A 22232-nucleotide genomic window follows, 5' to 3' on the forward strand; every position below is an offset into this window, starting at 1 on the left:
TGCTTCAAATGTCCAGTTATGCCAAATGAAATGATTGCTCAGACCTATTGGAATGAATACCAAGAAGACCCAATCCATGATGGACAAGTTGAGGTTGAAGAAGACATTTGGGGTCAGTGCTGAGACATTTGTGTACTTTTTATACCAATCATAAAATATGACAATGTACGCAGGGAAGCCCAGAAGAAAGAAGAGGAGGCTGAAACAACACCAGATGATCCTGCCGTATTCATGGTTCCGGCACATGGTAAAATTTAGAAGTTCATTCTCAAAATTGGACGTAGTGCTGGCCTTAAAATGCAGACTGGACATGATTATGAACCTAAAACAGCAACCATACCAACAATTATTTTGATTGATAAAAAAAAAAGAACTAAAGCACACAGATGTAAGCCACATACCTGGGCTGCAGTGAAGCGCCTCCAACAAAAGGTGGAAAGACAAATGGGCCAGTTATTGCTGGTCACTTGCACCTGCTCCTGTTTTACAGTCAGAGCTTGCCACTGTGAGTGAGACTTACGCAAATCATAGGGAGTGGAACAGGCAAAGTGTCTATTACGGTTAGATAAATTAGCTCTTGTTTTGTCGCTTAAAGTTGGACCTTTCTTATTACAACTATGTAAGAATGTAAAAAAAAAACAATTAAGATTTGTTTTAATTATTGCAAATCAAACTGGATGAGGTGAACTACAAAATAGAGCCTTTGTCAACAAACTTCTTTTCCAATGCTACTCATTCATGAATGTCCCACAATCAAAATAGCATAGCACTTAGTCTCCACTGGAGCTGCAGATCCTACCTCTATAAAGAAAAATACATTTAATACTTGGTGAATAAGAATATATTGTATTGCAATATGTACCGTCTCGGGCCCTCTGTATTAATAATAATAATAATAATAATAATGATAATAATAATAATGATAATAATAATAATAATAATAATAATAATAATAATAATAATAATAATAATAATAATAATAATAATGATAATAATAATAATAATAATAATAATAATAATAATAATAATAATAATAATAATAATAAATAATCTATACTGATTTAATCTCTGTAGAGAAATTAGTTCTCTGCATTTGACCCATCCTCAGTGTCGCATGGGGCGACCTGTAGGAGCAGTGAGCTGCCAGCATGGGCCGGCGCTCGGGGACCCGTCTCCATGATGTGGAGCCAGGCTGGTGGTCAGAAACACCTGGCTGGAGGCTTCACCTATTGCACATGTTTTTATAACTTACCACTAACCTATGCAGACACGGGGAGAACATGCAAACTCCACACAGAAAGGCCCCGTCCAGGTGGGAATCGAACCCGGGACCTTCGAGCTGTGAGGCACGATCGCTAACCTCTGCACCACCGCGCTGTATTGTGATATGTATCGCGACAAAAGTGTATCGTTCCAGTCCAAATAAATATAAGTTAGGAATGAGCTTGGACCACTACTAGCATTTTAATTTTGTGGTTTTCTCATTCATTGTTTGTTATCTACAAAAAAAACATGTATAGGGCCTTTAACAATAGCAAAAACTTGTTTAGTAACTTTCTCATCTCTATGTTACATTAAGCACCTCTCTGATTTCATTGTCAACCAGCTTGTCCAAAAAGTGCATCACTTATATTATACTGTAATATTTCCGTGAAGGTGTACGACATCTTGTTCAGCTGCGTGCGGGGAGGCAGGGACATGTTTGCCTCAGTGGGGGCAGATGGTTCGGTGTGTTTATTTGATCTCCGTCACCTCAAGCCCAGCACCATCATCCACGAAGACCCCATCACCACTCACTGCTGCAGCTCTGCTGTACTTTTTGAAATGACTGTGCAATGGTGAGCAACAACCTTGCTACATTTGTATTTTTTTAGTGTGTTATTATTATTATTTATTTGAACATGGACAATGCACATTAATCAACTCTTCTGTAAATCTGCCAGCTCTAAAGCTAGATTTCAACCATAGTCCCTGGGCAAAATGTATATTGCCAGCAGCAAACAATACACAATACAACAACAATCATGATTAGCTTATAAAATGGTAAAACAATTGATTAGTATGATCTCAAGCACTACACATAGTGCATCATCATCACAAATATTTGTTAACAAGAAAAATAAATAAAAATAAAATAAAAATTAGAAGTTAATATCTTTTGGGTGTGAGATACATTATTGATCATTTAGTGTCTAATTATTCTGGGCAATATTTGTTACAGTTTTCATGTGTAGAACACACATTGTAAAAAAAATACTATCTGGTATAGTGAAGTATATAATTGCTCCATTATGTGGTGGACACTAATGTTCTGCATCTCTGGAAATAACTGGAAATTGCTTTTATTCCAGCTTTGGAACAGAATCTAAACATCTGAAATGCTGAGAAATACGACAACACTGTCCATAGCCAACATATCAAATAAATAGTGCTGGTAAACAATTTAATGTCCTGCTTTATTCAACCAAATACAGCAACAGATACATACACTGGGCTGGAAGTATGAGCACTGCTATGTTGTATGTAGATAAGGATGAAAAGGTTGGTTTAACTCGTTTAAGTCACTGGCCTGTAGTTTTGTCTGTAGGAATAGCTCAGTCACGCCCCCCTGTGGAGCCAATGAGCTGTTTCTGCATCCAGTGTGTTAGTATGATGATTTATCCCACTACTAGGGGCAGCAGCAGATGTCAGGTGACAGGAAGCACAGGGTCTGAGAGGTGCTTCTGGATATCACTCAGTCCAGAGGTGAGGTCCAGGTTTCCAGGCAGCGAAGGGTAGCGGAGGCTGTCGTTCAGCCTAGGATTGTCCAAAAGAGAGGATTTGACCACAGATTCAGGCAGTGCTGAGGCCAGCCCTGGGTGGTTCTCTGTTTCAGGGGAAACCATCATGGACATGGTGTCATCTGATGTCACATGGATCCCACTGGACAGCGACTCCTTCTTTGTAAATTTAAGATCAGTTTGTGTTGAACTCTAAAGAAAAACAATGCATAAGCTATTGAGCTGTACAAACAAACAACAAAGTATCTGACAAACCTCAGTAGGTGGCTTGCTGCTGATCTGTATGGTGGATATAGGGTAGATTGAGTGTAGTACTGGCGTCCCACTGCCATAGAGGCCAGCAGAGTCCGTGGGGATTGTACTAGAGGACACAGTGCTGTAGGCTGGAGGCACAGGGGCCATCTGCCTCTGGAGCAGCTGCAGAATGACGTTTATATCCGCAGTCATTCTGGTCTCAAGTCTACGGTCAACAGTGAGTGAAATGTTTGAGTGACTAAAAAAAATCTGCGGTTAGCCATGCACAAGGGTTTGTTAATAAAGGCACCTGTTGAGCTGAGAGTGCAGCACCTCGAGCCGGGATTCCAATTCACTGGGTCTGTCTTCTGTGAACGGCGGTGGGTGGAGGGAGTGACACACAGAGGACGATCCCCTCTGACAACTGGAGAACTGCTGCGGCTGATGCTCCGGCCAGTATTGATACTTCCCTGACACAGACCAGTAGCCACATATTCAGAGGAACAGTAGTTTTACCACTAGGGGTCACTCCATAACATTATTAGAAGTTGCGCCTATGGTTTTCTGGTACTCAGGCAATATGTTCAGTATATTGTTCCATCTACAGAAACGGCAAGTGTAAAAAAAAAATCTAACCTTGGCCGTGACTTCTGTCTTGTGCCGCTTTTCTGCCCACTGATGGAGAGAAGTCCAGTCGGGCATCGTCAGCAGGATAAAGCTCCACTTTGGGGCTGTGTGCAGGAGGTTTGGCCAGCTCTTCACTGGACATAGAACAGGCCGATTCACAACTGCAGCGATCATCCCAGTGGCTCTGAGGGGGAGAGTGACGATGATGGAAAGACTGACGCGGATAGGAGTCTTCATGATCAATACCATCTGGCACAGAACAGGTTTGGAGTTATTATCTACGTAACTGTAGACACAACTTTAAATAAACTTTGACATTGGAATGTGACGATCTCACCAGGCCTGATGCGACAGTCTAAGGAGTGTATTTTGTGCCTAGATTTGTGATATCCATAGTCATCACCCGAGTCATCTGTTGTTATTATTGTTGGAATTTGATCTGCCTGAAAATATCAAATTACAGTTTTTTTCTAACTTTAAAATAAAAGTATGTTACACTGCAAACATACGTCTCTTAAATCAAATGCAATCTCCAAATTTCTCCAGAAGTTGTCCGCAAACCCTGGATACATGTCCAGCACCTCCAGCAGGTCGTCTCGGGGGATGCGGTGCAGGTCACAGTAGGAGATTGTCAATACATCAGCGTTTGACTTTCCTGGTTCATCATACAGGTAGATGAGCTCACCAAAAATGCCATTCCTCTCTAAAGGGTTAGGAAAAATGTCTTGTAACTCTCTCTTAATGTGCTTAGTTAGAGATTCTGTCAGAGAAGAGCATTTACCTAATATGGCAACCACCACATCATCTTTCATGACCTGTATGGACCCACGTGCGATGAAGAACAGAGAGTCCAGGATGTCACCATATTGAATAAGGGTGTCCCCTGGCGGTGCATGGACAGTCTTGAATCTCATGGCCAGAGCTCGCAGACAGGCCTGACTGCCTCCACGAAAAGCTTTACAGTTTTGTAGCAGAGATCGGTTCAGGTGCAGGCAGATGTCTGCCTGCAAAGACTCTGGAAAGCCCTTCAGCACCTGACAAGAGCAAAACCATTATAATGAATACAAAACAGATACAGTATGTCTGAACCTTCTTTGGATCCTATTACTTACTGCATTCATGTCAATGCCATTGGTGTAGGACCAGGCATGTTGGAAGTACTCCTCCAGCCTTTGCCGCAGTCCTCCAGGGATTTGGTGGAACCGAATGAACTCTTTTACACGCAGCATCTGGGTGTGGTAGCGGGTTGTCCCTGAGTACAACCGCTGGATGATGGCAGACACATTCCCAAAAATGCTGGCATACATTAGGGCTGTGAAAATATTATAATATCTTACTACAGTACCAAGTATTTAATTTAAGCTAAAATGAAGTTTAACTTACAGCCAATGACCATGACACAGATGGAGAAAATCTTCTCAGAATTCGTGTTGGGGGAGACATTTCCAAACCCCACACTCGTCAAACTGCTCAAAGTGAAGTACAGTGCAGTGACGTACTTGTCTTTTACTGCTGGGCCAGAGCGAGAGTCACTGTCATTGTAAGGTTTGCCAAGCTGTTCAGCCAAATTGTCCAGCCATCCCGTCTCGGTGTACGGCCTCTCCACAAAACCAATGGCATACCAGATACAGGCCAGCCAATGGGCAATGAGCACAAAGGTACACATTAGCAGGAACAGCACTGCAGCCCCATACTCCGAGTATCTGTCCAGCTTTCTGGCCACACGGACCAATCGCAACAGTCGAGCCGTTTTGAGGAGACTTGTTAATGTTGCCATCTTAAACAAAAAAACAGGAAAGTGTTAGTTATGTGAAGATGATACAGGCTTTGTATTTGTATTTAACCACACAGAAACAGTGCCGACTACGCAAGATTTTGACTGCAAAAATGAACTGAGATGATAAATAAAAAGGTGGGGGTGGAGAGTTCTGGAGCGGAACACTGTTAGTGAACACATTTGGAAGCAGAAAGGGAGGGCAGGGAAGGGAGAGAGTTCAGCTTCATGACAGCTGTTCTTCAGTTGGCTAGACATGACCGGTAGACTTTGCAGTCTCCTGCCAGAAGGCAGTACACAGCAGAGTGTGGCATGGGTGCATGAAGGCTTTGTGGGTAAGACAGTTGGAGTAAATGTGCTGAATGGAGTATGGAGAATGGATTTTTGCATTTTGTGTGAATGCACTTTTCAATTTTCAATTCAATAAGAGTAAAATGGCATTTGGGTGTAAACTTTGAAAGTATTGCAATACTTGACAAAGTATCGATACTTGGTATTGTAGCACTAAGTATTGTGATGCGATCTGATCCGATATTTTGACCCAGCTCTAGTAAATAGTCCCTTGCGTTGGGGATAACTGCAAAGTGAGGTGGAACATATTCTTACCTCATCCGAGCCAGATCGGAAAATGAGCAGGTCAAATGGGATTGCAGCAAACAGATCGATAGGGAACCAGCCTTTGATATAGTGCTTTACGATTCTGGCGGGCTGGGTCACCACCTCGTCATTCTGGTCCACGTAGGTAGTGCGAAAGTTGATGACTATGTCCACAATAAACAGCACATCCACCAAAAGGTCTGCCACATTCAAGGGGTTACAAGTGTAGCCACAGGCCCTCTGGCGCACGTCTCCATGCTCATCCAAAAGGAAAGCAGCGGAGAAAGGGGTGAAAACAGCAGTGTAGAGAACCAATATGAGGATAATCCAGTCCCAAAAGGCTTTGAAGGGACTGTAGTGAAGTAAGATCAACCATGTTGTCTCTGGCACTTGAAGTTTGTACTCAGGCAGGACGTCCGATTCCAAGGAGAGCACCTACGGGCAAGGAAAACAACATCATCTTTTTTTTTCATATTAAATTAACTCTTGCCTTAATATATTATTTACTCTCAATATAGTGATCTCTCCTGTGTTTTGTAGGTACAAAATAATCAACTAATTGTGTTTTTAGTACTGACCAACAGACCTTTTGGGAAGATACTTTGCCAGTGCCATTTTGACCATGTTCTTGGTGAAGGCTGCGTGTTCTTGATTTGCAGCCTTGTAGCTCAATGAAATCCTTTACCATGCTGTCCTCTTGATCGATGGGTAAAAAGTCCATCCGGATGAAAAATATTGATCCAATTTGCCTAAATTTCTTTAACAAAGTAACAATCTGTTGACGTCAACAGCATAACTACAGCGCGAGTGCTGTGAGCAGTTGAGCTGCTCCATCAAGCTCCCTGTCACACAACCACATCCACGTCCTGTACGTCAGCCCATTTAAAAACATTTTAAGCTTTATAGCCTACCTGACTGACCCTGCCATGCCCGTGGATGGACCCATGAATGAGACTAAACACATCAGGATCAACAAGTGATCCAACGCAGCAAGGTCACTGGCTTTTACTGATGCCTCCCTTTTATTTACTTCATATCCACAGCTCAGCATCACACAGAGGCAGTGATGCAGAATGCCGAGCCCCAGGGCTCCTCCACTAACAGTGGGACTCAATTGAACGGTGGTTCAATGTAACTTTGCTTTTCACACCCAGGAGGAAAGCATCCAGCCACCAAACTACTTAGTGATTTTTCCACTTCTGAGTTAATTAGTGTGTCTTCCATTATGGAAACATTTGAGGGAAATTATGTTTATAAATGATGTTAAAAATAACAAACAGGGTTTTCAAACAAATATCATTTTTGATCAGTTCATGTCAACTAAAAACAAGCAACGCTGCTGCATGTTGTGACTGGTCTGATCATCGGACACTGGAGCCCAGATGTTCCTAGTCGGCATACCTGTGTGACCTTCTCGGTGACGTTTTGAGAGCGGTCCATCACCTTGGAGGGACTGAGCAGCTCCACTCTAGGGGTTGGGGGGGATTTGCACTCGATGGGGCCTCCAGTCCGCATGAGCTCCAAGTCTGACATTGAGCTACACCTGAAAATCAGTGTACAATTAGTCAACTGCTACAGGTCTTCCCAACAAACTGGCTATTGTTTATACATTCACGTTATGTTTGAGTTTCTTATTAATGCAACAGTTCTGTGAATATTGATTTAAAGTTAATCTGAACCGCACAGATAGGGAGTCTGATTAATTACTGAGCTTTCCCAGAATGCTCGTCTAATTTAGCCCCTCCCCAAACACTTTGACTTTAATTACTGGACAGATCCCAACAATTGCCCTGCAGTTGTATCATAGCAGGGCAACAAGCAGCAAAGAGGACACATCAGCTATGGAAACTTTAACAAAAAACAGAAAATACATTTTACATACCTGATTTAAGAAAAATGAGTGTTCCTTCTTGACCCTTCTAGGCCCTCATGACTCAAGTATCCATCCTTCCAAGTTTTTGGTCTATTCTGTGAACAATGTCTTGGCTCCTGAGTCACCGCTCATACTTAGGCAAAACAAATGGGTTCTTGGTGTTACAGATTTCAGGGTTGAACCTTCCACTCTAGCACAGGGCAAACGACTGACCGCTGGCTCACATGTTGCCGCGCACCATTCGCCAACACGAGAAACCAATCAATGACATCCTATAGCTGAGAGGAACTGACAGTGAAATCAATGTTGGGCATTGATAAACAGAGCCAACAGGCCCAAAGCCATTCCAGTGGACTTCCCCATTAATGTCAAATTACAATACAGTCCCTGTACGCAGGCTTGTTTGGAAGAAATACAAGATATGCAGCGAAACAGCCACACAATGTGACTTTGTGATGCTAAGAAAATCGAATATTGGATATCTTAATGCATATGTTCGATATGTTGTTTGTACGCTGCTAATGTGGGATCTTATTGATTATATTGTTGACACTACACGTAATATGATGGGGTAATGACCTGTACTGACATTGTCCTTCATTGTTAACCTCTAGACATGTGAACTATTTATGGATATGTGTACATTTATGGCCATTTGACAAAATAAAATTATATTGAATGAATAGGGAAACTCATTGAAATCAAGTTTTATATAGAATTTAATTCATAACATCAAGTCTATGTCCCATTATTTTTCTCATGTGAAATATGTGTCTAACCAGTGTCTTTAGAGCACCCTCAGCTCTGGCCCTGAATGTTGTCCCAAACTCTGACAACTTCAGGGCAGTCACTGAGGGCTTCTATCAGGGTTGATGCATTGTCCATATTATCGTCGTCTAAAGGCACAACGTTACGAGGAACAAACTCCAGCCCCGCAGACATGATCTGCAAACCCAGCTTCTCCAGTGACGTCCGCATCCTCTTCAGTTCTACCATTTCACAAAAGAACTGGAAGATAATACAAATATAATTACTGTCCACTTAAACAAAATGATATTAAGGCTTTACTATGCATCATTTATCTTCATCTCTGAAATATTACTAGTTTAAAGGATGAATGAACAGGAATTGTACAGTTCAACATTAAGACTAAAGAAAACTAGTTACACAAACCTTCAAGATTGTCTCTTCTTCCTCATCCACCATCTCCTGAACATCCTTCGCTTCAGCCTCAATAGCTAGCTCCAGTGCTTGCTCAGCTGTGACGTCTTTAGCTGGCACCACCACTACTCCTCTTTTCTCAAAATTATGACGGGCTCCATCCGATAGCATACCTCTGCGAATGAACAGTCGGTCTAATCAAATAACAAGTTATACAATAAACACAATGCATGATTATTAATTAAGCTTATTTCTGAGGATTTTTGTGAGAGGGGATGAAGAGACATTCAGCAAATTGTCAGAGCCAGGACTCCAACTCATGACACTGATGACTACCAGCTGTGCCAACATACTGCAAGTTGTTTACTATGGCCACGTATATAGAGACATCTAGTGGTTTTGGTAGGAATTAGCCAGAAACCTAGTTTTGAGTGAAAACAATCCAATATTTATCATACCATAGTTTGTATGATATGGCAATAACATCTTAATTGGTTTTAATTACATAAACAGAATTGTATGCACATTCTCACCCGTTCCTAGCGAGAATCTTTTTGATGTCCTGTTGTGTTCGAGAGCTGTGGTCGGTTAAGACTTCAATAAGGAGCACACACCCACCAGGCCCACGAGCTTCAAGCATGAGCTGAGATGCTGGTTTGGCCTTTTCCTGTTGAAATTAACATGTAGCATATGACACGTTTTTATGTTTTTTTAATTATTGTTTAATACAATAATAATGCCTGTGTTAAGTTTTACACCAGTGAGGAATTTATAAAGACAAAGTCAAAACATTTCTGGATAAAACTGGCACTTGCCCATGGCCCTATAGTACAGTTTGATCGGGGTGGACTGGCCATATGTCCATTCGGGAAGAGCATAGAAGGGCCACCGGTCTGACCTCGCAATTTTCTCCTTAACCATTTACCCCCGTCTTAACCGAGCTTTACCCAAATCTAAAAGCTTAAAAGAAACTAAAATTGCCTCCCAACTGAAATACTAATTATACAAAAAAAAATACTATCTACTAGTATATATATATATATATATATATATACTTACAGCACTCTTTATTGCAACCTCTACTGAAGCCTTGGGCATGTTTTTGTTTCTGCACTGCTCCAGTAAATGAGCCAAGTTTAAGTTGAATTCAGGGTTGGGTCCTCCTTCTGTAAAAGCAACATAAGCTGCAAGTTTAATACTCTGATGCGTTTGTTACACATTATAATATTAGTCTTTACCTTTAACAGCTATCCGTATCAACATGCCGTATTTCATAAATATTTTCGCCCGGGCTTCATCTTTGGGGCCTTTTATGTGTCTGACTTTCGACCACTTGTTGTGTCCAGCGCAGAGGGAGGGGCGCAGATGCAGCGTCCTGACAGTGCTCCTCCAGGCCGTGCACAAGGTGCAAGAAGGGGGTACGACGGTGATTCCCTGGAGCGCACAGCTGCTCCAAGCTGCGGACAGTGTCCTGGGACATAGCGCGCGCAGTCGTCTCACAGCCGCAGCCATGCCACTCACATAGACAGTCGGTATAAGAAGACTAGTGGCCAGGGCCTTGACATATTTATCATTAAAAATAATTAAATTACTGTTTAGCAGCCAGGAGCATGCATGGCTACTGTTGCCCTTGTTGTGAACCGGACACTTCCTGGTTCACAGTCAAGTCTTCTTGTTCTTTCTAGCGAGCTGGTCAAAGTGCTTTGCTGCCCTCCTCAGGTCAGATAGTGAAGCACAAACCTTTAGCACAGTTGTCGATGTTCTTTTTAGTTTGTTGTTTTATTTATTTATTTATTGCATGGGTGCCCTTTTATTTTATTTTTTATTTTATTGCAGCTCAGTGCAGTTTTTTGTAGTAGGCTGAAGTGTTATACTGTAAGCTTTTATCGTGTCATTGAACAAATGTAGGCTATTCAAGTTTTTGAAACTCAGAGAGGCTGAAATACTGGAAACTTTGAACTACATTCCTGTGTTCTGATGCATTTAAGGTCTTATATTCTCTGCACACTCATACGCACACTGCTGAATCTACAAACTTGGTCCAAGACACAGACTACCGAGGCCTGCACCTTGTCCAGTGCTCCTGTATCTGATTGGGGGGAAAGACTGTTTGAGGGGCTGCACAAAGGGTTAAGTGGTTGTGAAAGACACAGCCAATCAAAGCCAACCCATCCAGGAGTCAAAGAGGGCTTTTCACACACAGTGATGCTCTTTCTCATCCAAGGGAACATTTGCTTACAACAAGCTGTCAGGGGCTCCAACTGTCCCATCCCCGAGCTTTGCAAATGGCACTTATGCGGGACAAAAGGAAGGATGTAACATGGAGTTTTTCTTACTTGTTGATTGATATGGCAATCAATGAATAATTTTTATCAAGATCCAGGAGGAGAAGATGAGGAGTTTAAACGGTTTTGAATAGTGACAATTTCTACATAGGGAAGATGCAGACTAGACTGACTTCAGCACTCACTACTTTCATCTGTATAACAACAACAGTGGTGGCTCTGGTAAGTACCCCATTATAAACCACTTTAACATGTTAATTAATTCAGTAAGGGTATAGAAAATACTTAAAACTCCTATCACATTTTCACGTTGTACTATAAAAAATGACACTTTGTTTGGAATCTGGCACCGAGGCACCGCAACTCCTTGGGCCAAACATAGCACATTTTGTGTGTCTGTGACTTCCTTTGATCACATGGCCGTGGTTTATTGCCAAGATATCAGAAAAATGACAGAAAAAATGAATAAATCTGAACCAAGTTTAAAGGTTCAGAAATGGCAAGGAAAAAAATGCAATCGCACTTTCCAGGTGTTGGTAAAGTATAATGCCAGTGCGCTCTATATCCATAGTTGGCAAATATATTGAAGGAACAACAAAGAGTAACAGTCTGTGCATGAGCAGTATCCATGAGAGCTGACCTGTTTAACCCCAGACTCACAGAAGCATGACCCTGCAGCCGTGAACACCACTGCCTTTCTTCACTCTGAGTGGATTACAAGCGTTTATGCAGCAGACTTACAACCTGCTGCTCAGTTAATCTTAAAATCACACACACACACACACACTGTGCAAATCCAGTTATGTCATGAAAAAGAAAAACATCATTCTAAGTTTTAAGTCTATCATTTCCTCTGCTCCCTTCTGGTTGGTCAGCAGACAAGACTTATCATAAAACAGTGATTCTTCAATATTGATCTACCTTTATTGAATTGAGCCTTATGTCAATAGTATGTTATATGGGCGCACATTGATGCTCTTTGACAAGTGAAAACATTTTCTATAGTTTATATAAAAATCTGCACTGGAAGAAAAAGACAAATGTGTATGATCATAGAATTCTTTATTTGTTTTGATAGTGACATTTGAGCACCCCCTCTGACTACCCTAGTCTCGTGAGAAGCTAGTTGACCATTGCTAGTTTTGCTGCCTGGATGTGAAATTTGGCCAGGCATAATGTGGCTTGTGAAGGCCTTTGTTGGAATCAGAACGACATATTATTAAACCAATGCAGAAAGAGTGCAGGTAATCCTTTATGTATAACAGAAACATGCGTTGTGGAACATTTAATACATTGATAATGTTAACTTATCTGAAGAGAAATGTGTGATATTATGGAGTTTCTTTTTGTTTGGAGACTGACAATATGATGACTATGGAACAGAGAGTCAACGCCAGACTAGTCAAGGATACAACATGCATTGCCCAGAGCTGGAATTGAACCCCAGCTGGCCAAACTCTAAGCAAGCTTTACCATTCAGCCTAAGAATGGAGTGATGCAAAAGACACTGATAGAGTGGAGAACGTGTTTGGTCATTATTGGTGTAAGAATGTAGTAAATGAAAATGGGTTTTTGTTGCCCTATATGTCATTTGTCACTGCCCATGATGCATCCTGTCTAAGTTATGTAGTGCCTCATATAGTTTTCCAATCACTTACAAATTAGGAAAATCTGTTTTTAGATGACTGGGAAAGGGAGAGGGTTGTGTGAGCAAGATTGTCCTGTGTTTAGTGTCTTTTTTGTTGTTGTTTTGTTTCTCTGTATTATGTCTATTATGTTGTGTTTTGTATTATTTGTTTGTGAAATTATGTGTTGCATTTGTTTTGGTCCCGCTTGCAAGCGAGATGAGTCATCTCAAGGGGTTTTCCAATAATAAGTTGAAATTGAAATTAACACAAGGCTATTGTAATGCTGAGTGCTGAGACCACAGCCCCACATAAAGCACTATTCTTGAAACATAAGTATGGCATGTGGCCATTCCGCCTTTGCTCTGCCCAATCAGATCTCAGAAGCTAAGCAGGGAAGGGCCTGGTCGGTACTTGGATGGGAAACCGTTTGGGAAGCCTGGCGAATGTAGTGAGTGATTGAGTGGTCAGAGGGGCTGATGGCGCAGATTGGCCGCCTCGCTTCAGTCAGTCTACCCCTGGGGCAGCTGTGGCTACAATAGTAGCTTACCACCACTGATTATGGAGTGAATGAATAATGCAATGTAAAGCGTCTTTGAGTATCCAGAAAAGCGTTATATAAAACCTATTCATTATTATTCTTTATAAGTGCACCTTTACTTTGTACAGATTGACTCCGATGATGTCATCACCAGAGACGAGCAGATCTATGTCCTGATTGGTGCTCACGCCAGATGTGAGCGCAGCATCAAGACTCAGAGGGCTCCACTTCAAGGCACTGTATTTCTATTTTCATCATCACGGTCATTGTTGAGTATTTCATAAAATTTAATGACGCAACAAGCAGAAATTGTTCCCGCAGCTGATTTATTTTGAATCAGATACAAACTTTTCATTTCCTGTTGTTGCAATCTGTGATTACAATAATGAGATCCTCTTTTATCCCTTGAGAGAATGACGTTGATTTTCTATATTTAAAATCTGAACAAAGTGAACAAAGCTTTTCCCAAAATGCTCACAATAATAAAACATTTCCAACACATTTTTACTAAAATACTGTTCTAACTTAACACGACAGAGGGTGAGTGTCCGCCTGAGTGGGATGGGATCATCTGTTGGCCTCGTAGCAGAGCGGGACAGCTTGTGTCAGTCTTGTGTCCTGAATACATCTATGACTTCAACCATCAAGGTACATAGTGCATATTCGGTCTGGCATTAACTGTTAATCGGAAATTTTAAATGTGTTTATTGGCTGATACAGATTTATACTTTCTTTTTCTCGGTTAGCTGTTAGCTGATAATAAGTGTACAATATAGTATAACTTGCTATATACTAACAATTGTTTTTCTCTTTTATGCTCTGTATATTTGATTGATATTCATTTCTGTTGAGTCAGGCCGAGCTTACCGCAGATGTGATGTGTCTGGAGATTGGGAGCAGGTTTTCAGCATCAACCGCACTTGGGCCAACTACAGCGAGTGCACCACATACCTGACCTCCAACCAGCGCGGCCAGGACGAGGTGATTGCCCCCCCACCCCCCACCCCACCCCCCATGCCTGGAAAATACGCACCCTCTGTCCACTTTCTCTCACATCCCTGACATTTCTCAGCTTGACCTGTACTTTGTTTTGCTCCAGAAGGTTTTCGAACGACTCCACCTCATGTACACCGTGGGTTACTCCATCTCGCTGGCGTCGCTGTTAGTGGCTGTGTCCATCCTCTGCTACTTCAAGTCAGACTTAAGTTTTTTCTAAAATCTACTTCAATAAAAGGTCTTTGCCTAACACGAGCTTGCTTTCCTCAGACGTCTTCACTGTACTCGCAATTACATCCACCTTCACCTCTTCGCCTCATTCATCTGTCGAGCGCTCAGCATTTTTGTCAAAGACGCGGTGCTACATTCCATATCAGAAGAGGACAGGATGGACTTTGAGCTCACAGGGCAGAAGCCACACATGGTAACCAACAATATTAGAAATGATGTCAAAGATTTGCGTGTAATATATTGGCTTTTATAGGCAGGGTGTAAAGTGGCAGTGACATTCTTCTTCTACTTTTTGGCCACTAATCACTTCTGGATCCTGGTGGAAGGGTTGTACTTGCACAGTCTCATCTTCATGGCTTTCCTCTCTGACAAAAACTACCTCTGGGCTCTCACAATTATCGGATGGGGTACAGTATGCATAGTTTTTTTTTTTTTTTTTATCATGAATTAATCTACACACAATGCTGTTTTGAGAATATCTCCCCTAAAACAACACTGCATTTTGACAAAAGGTGTTCCAGCCGTATTCGTGTCCATTTGGGTCAGCGCTCGTGCATCATTGGCTGACACACAGTAAGTAAAAGTATCTAAAATAATCAAAAGATTCAGAGACGTACGCATGAACAAAAGGCCACACATCACTTATTTCACTTTCAGGTGCTGGGACATTAGTGCTGGAAAGCTCAAGTGGATTTATCAAGTCCCCATTCTGGCAGCTATAGTTGTAAGTGAATGGAAGTCAAGATATTCATATAGTAGTATTGTATATTATCTATGTGTGCCCTTGCAGGTGAATTTCCTTCTTTTTGTAAATATAATCCGTGTACTGGCCTCTAAACTGTGGGAAACCAACACTGGTAAACTTGATCCCAGACAGCAATATCGGTAAATCATTTCATTCCTGGACTTTGAAATGTGAAAGGCCTTTTAAAATGTAAATTAATACTGAAATGTTTCCTTTATGGCTATATCCAGGAGACTGTTGAAGTCCACCTTAGTGCTGATGCCCTTGTTTGGAGTGCACTACATGGTCTTCATGGCTCTGCCCTACACTGAGGTGTCCGGGCTTCTGTGGCAGGTGCAAATGCATTATGAGATGTTCTTCAACTCCTTGCAGGTATGACACTAGAGTTAATATGACCTGATTGCTCCACCTTACTTTGGTTTCAGTATTCATAACTTTAACTTTTTTAACTTCCATCATAACTTGTAATAACTGAATTTGGTTTCTGTAGGGTTTCTTTGTTGCATTCATATACTGTTTCTGCAATGGTGAGGTAAGTGCATCATCACCTCAATCGAAATACATACATTTTTGAGCTAAATACTTTCACAACAACAATTTCTTTCATAGGTGCAGGCTGAAGTGAAGAAGGCCTGGTTGCGCCGCAGCTTAGCCCTGGACCTCAAACAGAAAACCCGGATGACCAGCAGTGGGGGCAGCTGTTACTACGGCGGCATGATGTCCCACACCACCAGCCACAGTGTCTCCACCACCCATCCCAGGGCGCTCTCCTTCACTGGGAGTGCAGTTAGCTCGGGTGGTGCTATGGTGGGAACTAATAATCCATCTGACCAAACACCAAGCCCTGCCTCTTCCACCAGTTTTCAAAACAGATGGCCTGGATGTGCCCCAAGTGTCAGGAGTGAAGAGGACGACCTGCCATCACAGAAACAAGAGGACCAAGACAGTTCTTTATCTGGGAAAGAAATGGAGACCAAGTTGTGAATCAGAAAAGCTATAGCTTATTCAAGGTAACTATGAGCATCAGGTGGGGCACTCGCTAGATCAGTGGTTCTCAAAGTGTGGTACGAGACCAATGGTGTCTTCTTGTATAGTTAGTCCTTGTTAAGAGTCAGTCATGGTAAAGTCATATTTTAGACCTGGTTTAGCCTTAGTTTAGACTTGGTGTAATTATCAAAGATCTGGTTTAGATATTTGGAAAACCATTTATGATCTTATATGCATGGTAGTTGGTGTAGAAAGTTTGAGAACCACTGTTCAAGACAAAAGGGTGACCTCATAAAATGGCCTACAGATCCTGACTGTATGTTGAGGAGTGTCAACTCTAGACCATGCAGTTTCAAATGAAGTATATATGTACCAATGCTTTTCACGCTATGCATTTTTAACCCTCAAGCTCCTCTCTGCCCTGAATGGCCTCACGACCACATCCAGAATTTCACACTATCCTCCCAGGCCTGAAGATGTCTGTGCGCTTTGACTGACTGACCGACAAACCTGCTACCAGTCTCCTCTGGGGAAACATGTCAATCTGCACATATTTCTATTATGTATATGGGATGTAGCCTACTGTAACTGTTGAGTACATGGTAGAACAATAAAGTTTGTAGTATTTTTAGGCATGTATCTTTTCTAATGGTTGTAATTGTATGTTATTGTATGATACATCCATGCACACCAGCCTCATCATTAAGACAAACAACCACAACACCATTGGTTCACTGAATAGATTCAGGCTGTTGAGGCAAGTGCCACAGAGCAGGGAGGGTGGGTAAACATAGTAAGCCTAAGTGCACTGCATAGTTCATGGAGCAGAGTCAGAGGATGAGCAACACTGCTCCTGATATCACCCTTACTGGAAAGACAACAGTGATAGAGTCTACTAATGACTAATGATAAACATGATTTCAATTAGCCTACACACTTTGCCTATATTGTGCACCAGTGTCTACATTAAATAGATTAATATTACATGTTCTCACAATTTGGGTAAATGATAGCCTATGTACACATTATGTGGTAGTCATAATATAGGCCTATCCGGTGGTGGGTGGTACTGGTAGGAGTACGTCATCCGGTCCAGGAGTCCAGCTGATCCTGTGACGTAATAACGTAGTCAAAAAGAGGCGGAGAAACATCGCGGGATGAGAGCTTTACCGTTTTAGCAGTCGCTACAATGTATGTAGCCCTTTAAATCAAGGCTAACAACAAGCAAACACATCTTGTAGGGCGCAGAGGCAATAACATCTGAAGGCGAGTGTTCACCGCTAAGACACGGCGAGACTGTGGGCAGTCCGCTGCTCTTATGCGGGCTGAAGCATCTCTGTCCAGCAGAGAAGAGCAGGGCGACCGACAGGGAGGGGTCCGCTGGTAGGTCCTGGTCCTGGATGAAGCCTGGCGCTGGACACGCAGATATGGCCGCGGGAGACGGGTCTGCGAAGGCGTCTGCTCGGAACCTGGCGGTCGAGAGGAGAAACTTGATTACTGTGTGCAGGTCAGTCTCAACAAAGCAGAGTTTTGCTGTTCAAATATGCTGCTTGTTCTCTTGACAGCTGCTCAGATGTCAGCTGTTAGCCTAAACATTGAACCTTATCAGTGTGTTTGTTATAATCATGAACAAAAACGACCTCAGTGGTCCTGCTCACTTCAGCACTGTCATCTTGTCAATGCGATGTATTTTTCTCCGCTGATGGCGTGGTTGCTATGACGACAACCTTACTGGAGCAGGGACAGGCTGGCACCCCAGGGACCCGGGCACGAGGCTGTAAGACCTGTACGTCAGGGCAAAGTCTAATTACCCTTTGGGGGCGGGCAAAGAAGGTCCGCCCTTTGGCACAGCTGGGACACATTTCAGACAATGCTGATTCCAAATAAAAAGTGAACCTTATTTTAAGCATGTGCATGTACGTTATGTCCAGACATATGAAGCATCTGAGGACAAAAGCATCAACAGAGGCTGTAGGCATTGTTTACTTTTTTTTTCTTTTGTTGCAAGCTATTTATTTTTGACATAAAGCTGCAGGTGTACTGTCATTCTAGGACAGACCTATAGGCCCTACCTTTCATTTATTTCAGTGCATTTCTAGGTGAGTTCACAAAGCTGGGCAGGTGACTGTCTTTGTGCTGAGCCATAGATGTTGATCCTATCTGGGTCATACGTTCTGTGGTGCAGTGAAGGTGCATATTGAAGAGAGACAGTGACCAGTTATAACAATCACAGTGATGATGATAATGAATAAGGATAAGGAATGTCAGTACATACTTTATTTGAATGTTCAAAACATAAAAACGAAACTGACATATTTGACTCAGTATTTGGCTACATTTGAGGCAATAGTATGTTCAGTTTCTTCAGACCAATATTTTACGCAGTCATTTTCATCCATCTGATTGTTTAATTGTACAAATAGTGCCTGAACCCAGTCAGACTGAAATCTTATTCTTATCTGTTTTTATGTCAGAATTTCACAAAATAAAGAGTTGAGAACAACTTATGTATATTAAATGATGATCTATAAATATAAAAAAGGCAAACATCCGAACGACCAGTCATTCCTGACTGACGAAGAGCATCAGCGTTCAAGCTTCCTGAAAGCCCCCGTAATGACTGTATTCCTCTCAGTAAATGGATTACATCATCCTCAAGGAAACAAGAGAGAGCAGACTCCACAGAAGATTGACAGTGCAGAATGTATAAATACGATACCAATGTGGTGTTCTTTATGTATTTTGAAAATGTATTAGAATTTTAATCTCTCAATGATCAAGCCACAAAGATTCACTCCTGTTGTTTTAGTCACGATGTTGGAAAAATAAGAAACACCACAATCTTTGATGTATTAAACAAGATCAACAATACATCTCTAAATAATTAGTATGACAGCCACAAATAGACTGGTCACTTTTAGCTCTATTTTGCTTCCAAATGAAATTATTTCTTTTTCGTTTCCAGGTTTTCTGTGAAGACACTGCTGGAGAAGTACACAGCAGAGCCAATTGATGATTCATCTGAAGAATTCATGAATTTTGCAGCCATACTTGAGCACATCCTCAGTCACAAATTCAAAGGTAGCAGACGCCCTTTTGTTATCCAGCTGGTTGTGCTTATTAAATGATGTCTGTCATCATCCTCCAGGCTCTGGAAGCTGGTTCGATGGCCAGCGGAGTTTCTGGGACTTCATACGCCTCACTTGTGTTAAAGTCCCAAACAGTTGCATAAGCAGCATCGAGAGCATGGAAAACATCAGTACCTCAAGAGCTAAGGCAAGTGATGACACACTACCATGTTACCCTATCCATGTATGACCATAGTGATGAAATAATAACGTTATTCATTGAACTATAAAGGGCCGTGCCTGGATTCGAGTTGCACTGATGGAAAAAAGGCTATCTGAATACATTGCCACAGCCCTACGGGACAGTCGAACTACTAGGTTATAACTTCATACTACTGAACATCACATATTTTATTTTAGATACACAAGATAAAAAAAGCTGTTCATTATCTCCAGGAAATATTATGGAGAAGGTGCCATCATGTTGAGAGAGGAATCCAGTGTGCTAACAGGCATGCTCATAGGACTCGGAGCTATTGATTTTAGGTAAGAGTGACAGAAATCAGCAAGATATGAACTGGTTTTCATGAAGATTTTTGCGTGTAGTTTTTGTCTCAAAGGAGAGGCGTTGGATGGAAAATCCCCTGTTGTCATTGACTATACCCCTTACTTGAAATTCACACAAAGGTAAAAAAAAAAAAAAAAGTTGTATAATTGGCACATTTCAAATCTTAAACTCATGTCTTTGTTTTTTTCAGTTATGAGTATCTCAGCGATGAAGACGACCGGCGCAGTGTGGACAGCAGCACCAGCGACGACAGCATTCCCGAGCACCCCTACATCCCTCTGGTCACCGACGATGAGAGCTGGAGCGCCAAGTGTCGCAAGATGGAGCAGAGGTTTAAGATCGTCAACGCTCAGAAGGTTAGCGCATTTTGACTTTCATTTGTTTTACCTGGGGCGTGACTGAGTGAGTGTTTTAAATGGATTGTGTGTATGCGCCGATAGGGATATCTGGAAGAGCTGGTTCGTCTACGGGAATCTCAGCTCAAAAATACAGAGATCGAAAACAAGAAGCTCAGGTCCAAATTGGAAGACCTTCAGAGTCACGCATTGAAGGAGAAAAGTGACTTGGAAGCTGTCGTCCTCGAGCTGCAGGAACAAATGTGAGTACTCGCCACTACAAAGAGAGAAAAAAAGTCCATAAAGGTTTTGAACTAATTCTAAAGAAAAGCTACGCACTGGTTTCAATAATATGTTAAAGGTGCATTATGCAACTTTATATGCCGAAAAAAAAAGTTGATATTTGTTTGTTTTTGGCCTTGTAGTGAGCCAGCGGCCATATGAGTGGTCAGCTTGGTGCCTTTACTTTCAATCACAATGGTCTCTACAACGCTCCAGGATCAATTGTTTTGTAGGTTTTCTGGTGAGAGGGTCTGTCAGCCGTAAAAACCTACCAAACAATTGATCCTGGAGCGTCCTAGAGACCATTGTGATGGAAAGTAAAGGCGCCATGCCCATCACTCATACAGCCACTGGGTCACTACAAGGTCACATACACTGAAATATCAACTTTTCTTTCCACATAAAAAGTTGCACAATACACTTTTAAGTAAATTATGTGTATTTTGACAGGACTAGCTTGATACCATGTGACCCGAGCCACCTGGTGAAGAACCTTTCTATTCCTCTGGTTAACCAATGGCCATCCCTGCAGTCATACAAGAGCCAAGAAGATGTCAGGATGTTTCGCAGGTCAGAAACAGTTACAAACAAACTGTCAATATATCACTTTCGAATTTGTGACAAAAGTTGCATTGCGGTTTCTTCACGATTTTTTATTGTCCTTCTTTAATTTTAGGCGAAGTTTCCCAAGTACAGAGCTGTTGTCAGTGGAGATCAGCCTAGATTCAGACTCCCAAAGACTCGAAGGGAAACAGAATGGCGGATCCTGGCACACAGCCGGTAAATACATTAAATTGATATTGCCAGCTTGAATTGGTATCTAAAATTTGTGCTTGTGTTGTCCATTCCAGAGAAAGACTACACTCCCTCAATGATGGGTCTGTGTGGCTCTTTGGCTTCCCTTCCCAGTTGCAAGTCCATAGCTAGCTTGAAGTCCAGTGAGTGCCTGGTCCATATTAGCACAGACAACAGTCCTGCTCCGTCGCCCAGCTAGGGGGCGCCAAATACACTGCCAACCAGTTTGTGACTGTTCAACAGGAAGATAAAAGACTGTTTTTGGTGAGCGGATATGTGGCCCCTACTAAAATCCCTTTACTTTGAGCTCTGCCAAATCCTTAACACAACCTACTGTTAGTAAAAATCTGTATTTTCCTGTATAAAAAATGGTGATTGTGGTGGCATACCTTCATTGTCAAGCTATCAACAGCAGTACATGCAATCTTACACGTTTTTAGGCAAATCTCACACATGCATTTGATGTACTATGCGCCCATTGGTGTTTGTTATCTTTCAGAGCTGAGTTGGCTTGAACCTTTAAAGGAATAACAAGGAATTTATTTATTACTTTGCAAAGTCAATTAAATGTGACCATGAACACTTAGATGCAGGTTTTAGTGTTGTATGTAAGCTTAAAGTCATGAGGCAAAGGTTTGAAATGCCACTGTTAACAGAAAGGGGAAAAAAAGAATATTTATTGCATTAAAAAATACCAAGTGCTTTGTTTCTATGCAAAATGAATGTTT

At 41.8% G+C, this 22232-nt stretch overlaps 4 protein-coding genes across 4 annotated transcripts; 2 read left to right on the forward strand and 2 right to left on the reverse strand.

The window, feature by feature from the left end:
• Nucleotides 1-2469: 2469 nt before the first annotated feature.
• On the reverse strand, nt 2470-7560 carry kcnh6b (potassium voltage-gated channel, subfamily H (eag-related), member 6b). The gene is made up of 11 exons (XM_079578135.1): nt 7414-7560; nt 6022-6447; nt 5025-5418; nt 4754-4953; nt 4423-4675; nt 4151-4344; nt 3979-4084; nt 3651-3890; nt 3325-3484; nt 3036-3240; nt 2470-2972 (listed from the first exon to the last, which is right to left on the reverse strand). Exons 1-11 carry the CDS (start codon nt 7543-7545, stop codon nt 2688-2690), a joined length of 2595 nt encoding a protein of 864 aa, XP_079434261.1. The 5' UTR covers nt 7546-7560; the 3' UTR covers nt 2470-2687.
• Nucleotides 7561-8568: 1008 nt separating this feature from the next.
• taco1 (translational activator of mitochondrially encoded cytochrome c oxidase I) lies at nt 8569-10716 on the reverse strand. The gene is made up of 5 exons (XM_079578120.1): nt 10285-10716; nt 10106-10212; nt 9580-9713; nt 9059-9221; nt 8569-8893 (listed from the first exon to the last, which is right to left on the reverse strand). The coding sequence occupies exons 1-5, from the start codon at nt 10556-10558 to the stop codon at nt 8684-8686; spliced, it is 888 nt and encodes a 295-aa protein (XP_079434246.1). The 5' UTR covers nt 10559-10716; the 3' UTR covers nt 8569-8683.
• A 577-nt stretch (nt 10717-11293) lies between these two features.
• pth3r (parathyroid hormone 3 receptor) lies at nt 11294-16572 on the forward strand. The gene is made up of 13 exons (XM_079578137.1): nt 11294-11553; nt 13626-13731; nt 14035-14145; nt 14354-14478; nt 14600-14691; nt 14764-14917; nt 14978-15131; nt 15237-15297; nt 15382-15448; nt 15515-15609; nt 15700-15841; nt 15960-16001; nt 16079-16572. Exons 1-13 carry the CDS (start codon nt 11488-11490, stop codon nt 16451-16453), a joined length of 1590 nt encoding a protein of 529 aa, XP_079434263.1. The 5' UTR covers nt 11294-11487; the 3' UTR covers nt 16454-16572.
• A 991-nt stretch (nt 16573-17563) lies between these two features.
• Nucleotides 17564-21976, forward strand: LOC306979241 (RUN domain-containing protein 3A-like). Its single transcript, XM_079578106.1, has 11 exons — nt 17564-17963; nt 19422-19537; nt 19605-19732; nt 19817-19902; nt 19981-20070; nt 20131-20211; nt 20283-20448; nt 20533-20690; nt 21160-21279; nt 21386-21489; nt 21561-21976. The coding sequence occupies exons 1-11, from the start codon at nt 17857-17859 to the stop codon at nt 21701-21703; spliced, it is 1299 nt and encodes a 432-aa protein (XP_079434232.1). The 5' UTR covers nt 17564-17856; the 3' UTR covers nt 21704-21976.
• Nucleotides 21977-22232: the final 256 nt, after the last annotated feature.

Source organism: Gobius niger, assembly GCF_951799975.1.
Source record: "Gobius niger genome assembly, chromosome: 19".
Taxonomy (NCBI): Eukaryota; Metazoa; Chordata; class Actinopteri; order Gobiiformes; family Gobiidae; genus Gobius; species Gobius niger.

Coding starts and splice junctions, on each gene's coding strand:
- pth3r (XM_079578137.1), top strand. CDS start 11,488: ATGCAGACTAGACTGACTTCAGCACTCACTACTTTCATCTGTATAACA. Junction 14,479..14,599: donor ACCAGCGCGGCCAGGACGAG/GTGATTGCCCCC, acceptor TTGCTCCAGAAG/GTTTTCGAACGACTCCACCT. Junction 14,692..14,763: donor TCCATCCTCTGCTACTTCAA/GTCAGACTTAAG, acceptor TGCTTTCCTCAG/ACGTCTTCACTGTACTCGCA.
- taco1 (XM_079578120.1), bottom strand. CDS start 10,558: ATGGCTGCGGCTGTGAGACGACTGCGCGCGCTATGTCCCAGGACACTG. Junction 9,222..9,579: donor AAGATTCTCGCTAGGAACGG/GTGAGAATGTGC, acceptor GTTCATTCGCAG/AGGTATGCTATCGGATGGAG. Junction 8,894..9,058: donor AAGAAGAGACAATCTTGAAG/GTTTGTGTAACT, acceptor ATTATCTTCCAG/TTCTTTTGTGAAATGGTAGA.
- kcnh6b (XM_079578135.1), bottom strand. CDS start 7,545: ATGTCAGACTTGGAGCTCATGCGGACTGGAGGCCCCATCGAGTGCAAA. Junction 6,448..7,413: donor TCACCGAGAAGGTCACACAG/GTATGCCGACTA, acceptor CCTTGCCCGTAG/GTGCTCTCCTTGGAATCGGA. Junction 5,419..6,021: donor TCCGATCTGGCTCGGATGAG/GTAAGAATATGT, acceptor TTTTTGTTTAAG/ATGGCAACATTAACAAGTCT.
- LOC306979241 (XM_079578106.1), top strand. CDS start 17,857: ATGAAGCCTGGCGCTGGACACGCAGATATGGCCGCGGGAGACGGGTCT. Junction 17,964..19,421: donor AACTTGATTACTGTGTGCAG/GTCAGTCTCAAC, acceptor TTTCGTTTCCAG/GTTTTCTGTGAAGACACTGC. Junction 19,538..19,604: donor CCTCAGTCACAAATTCAAAG/GTAGCAGACGCC, acceptor ATCATCCTCCAG/GCTCTGGAAGCTGGTTCGAT.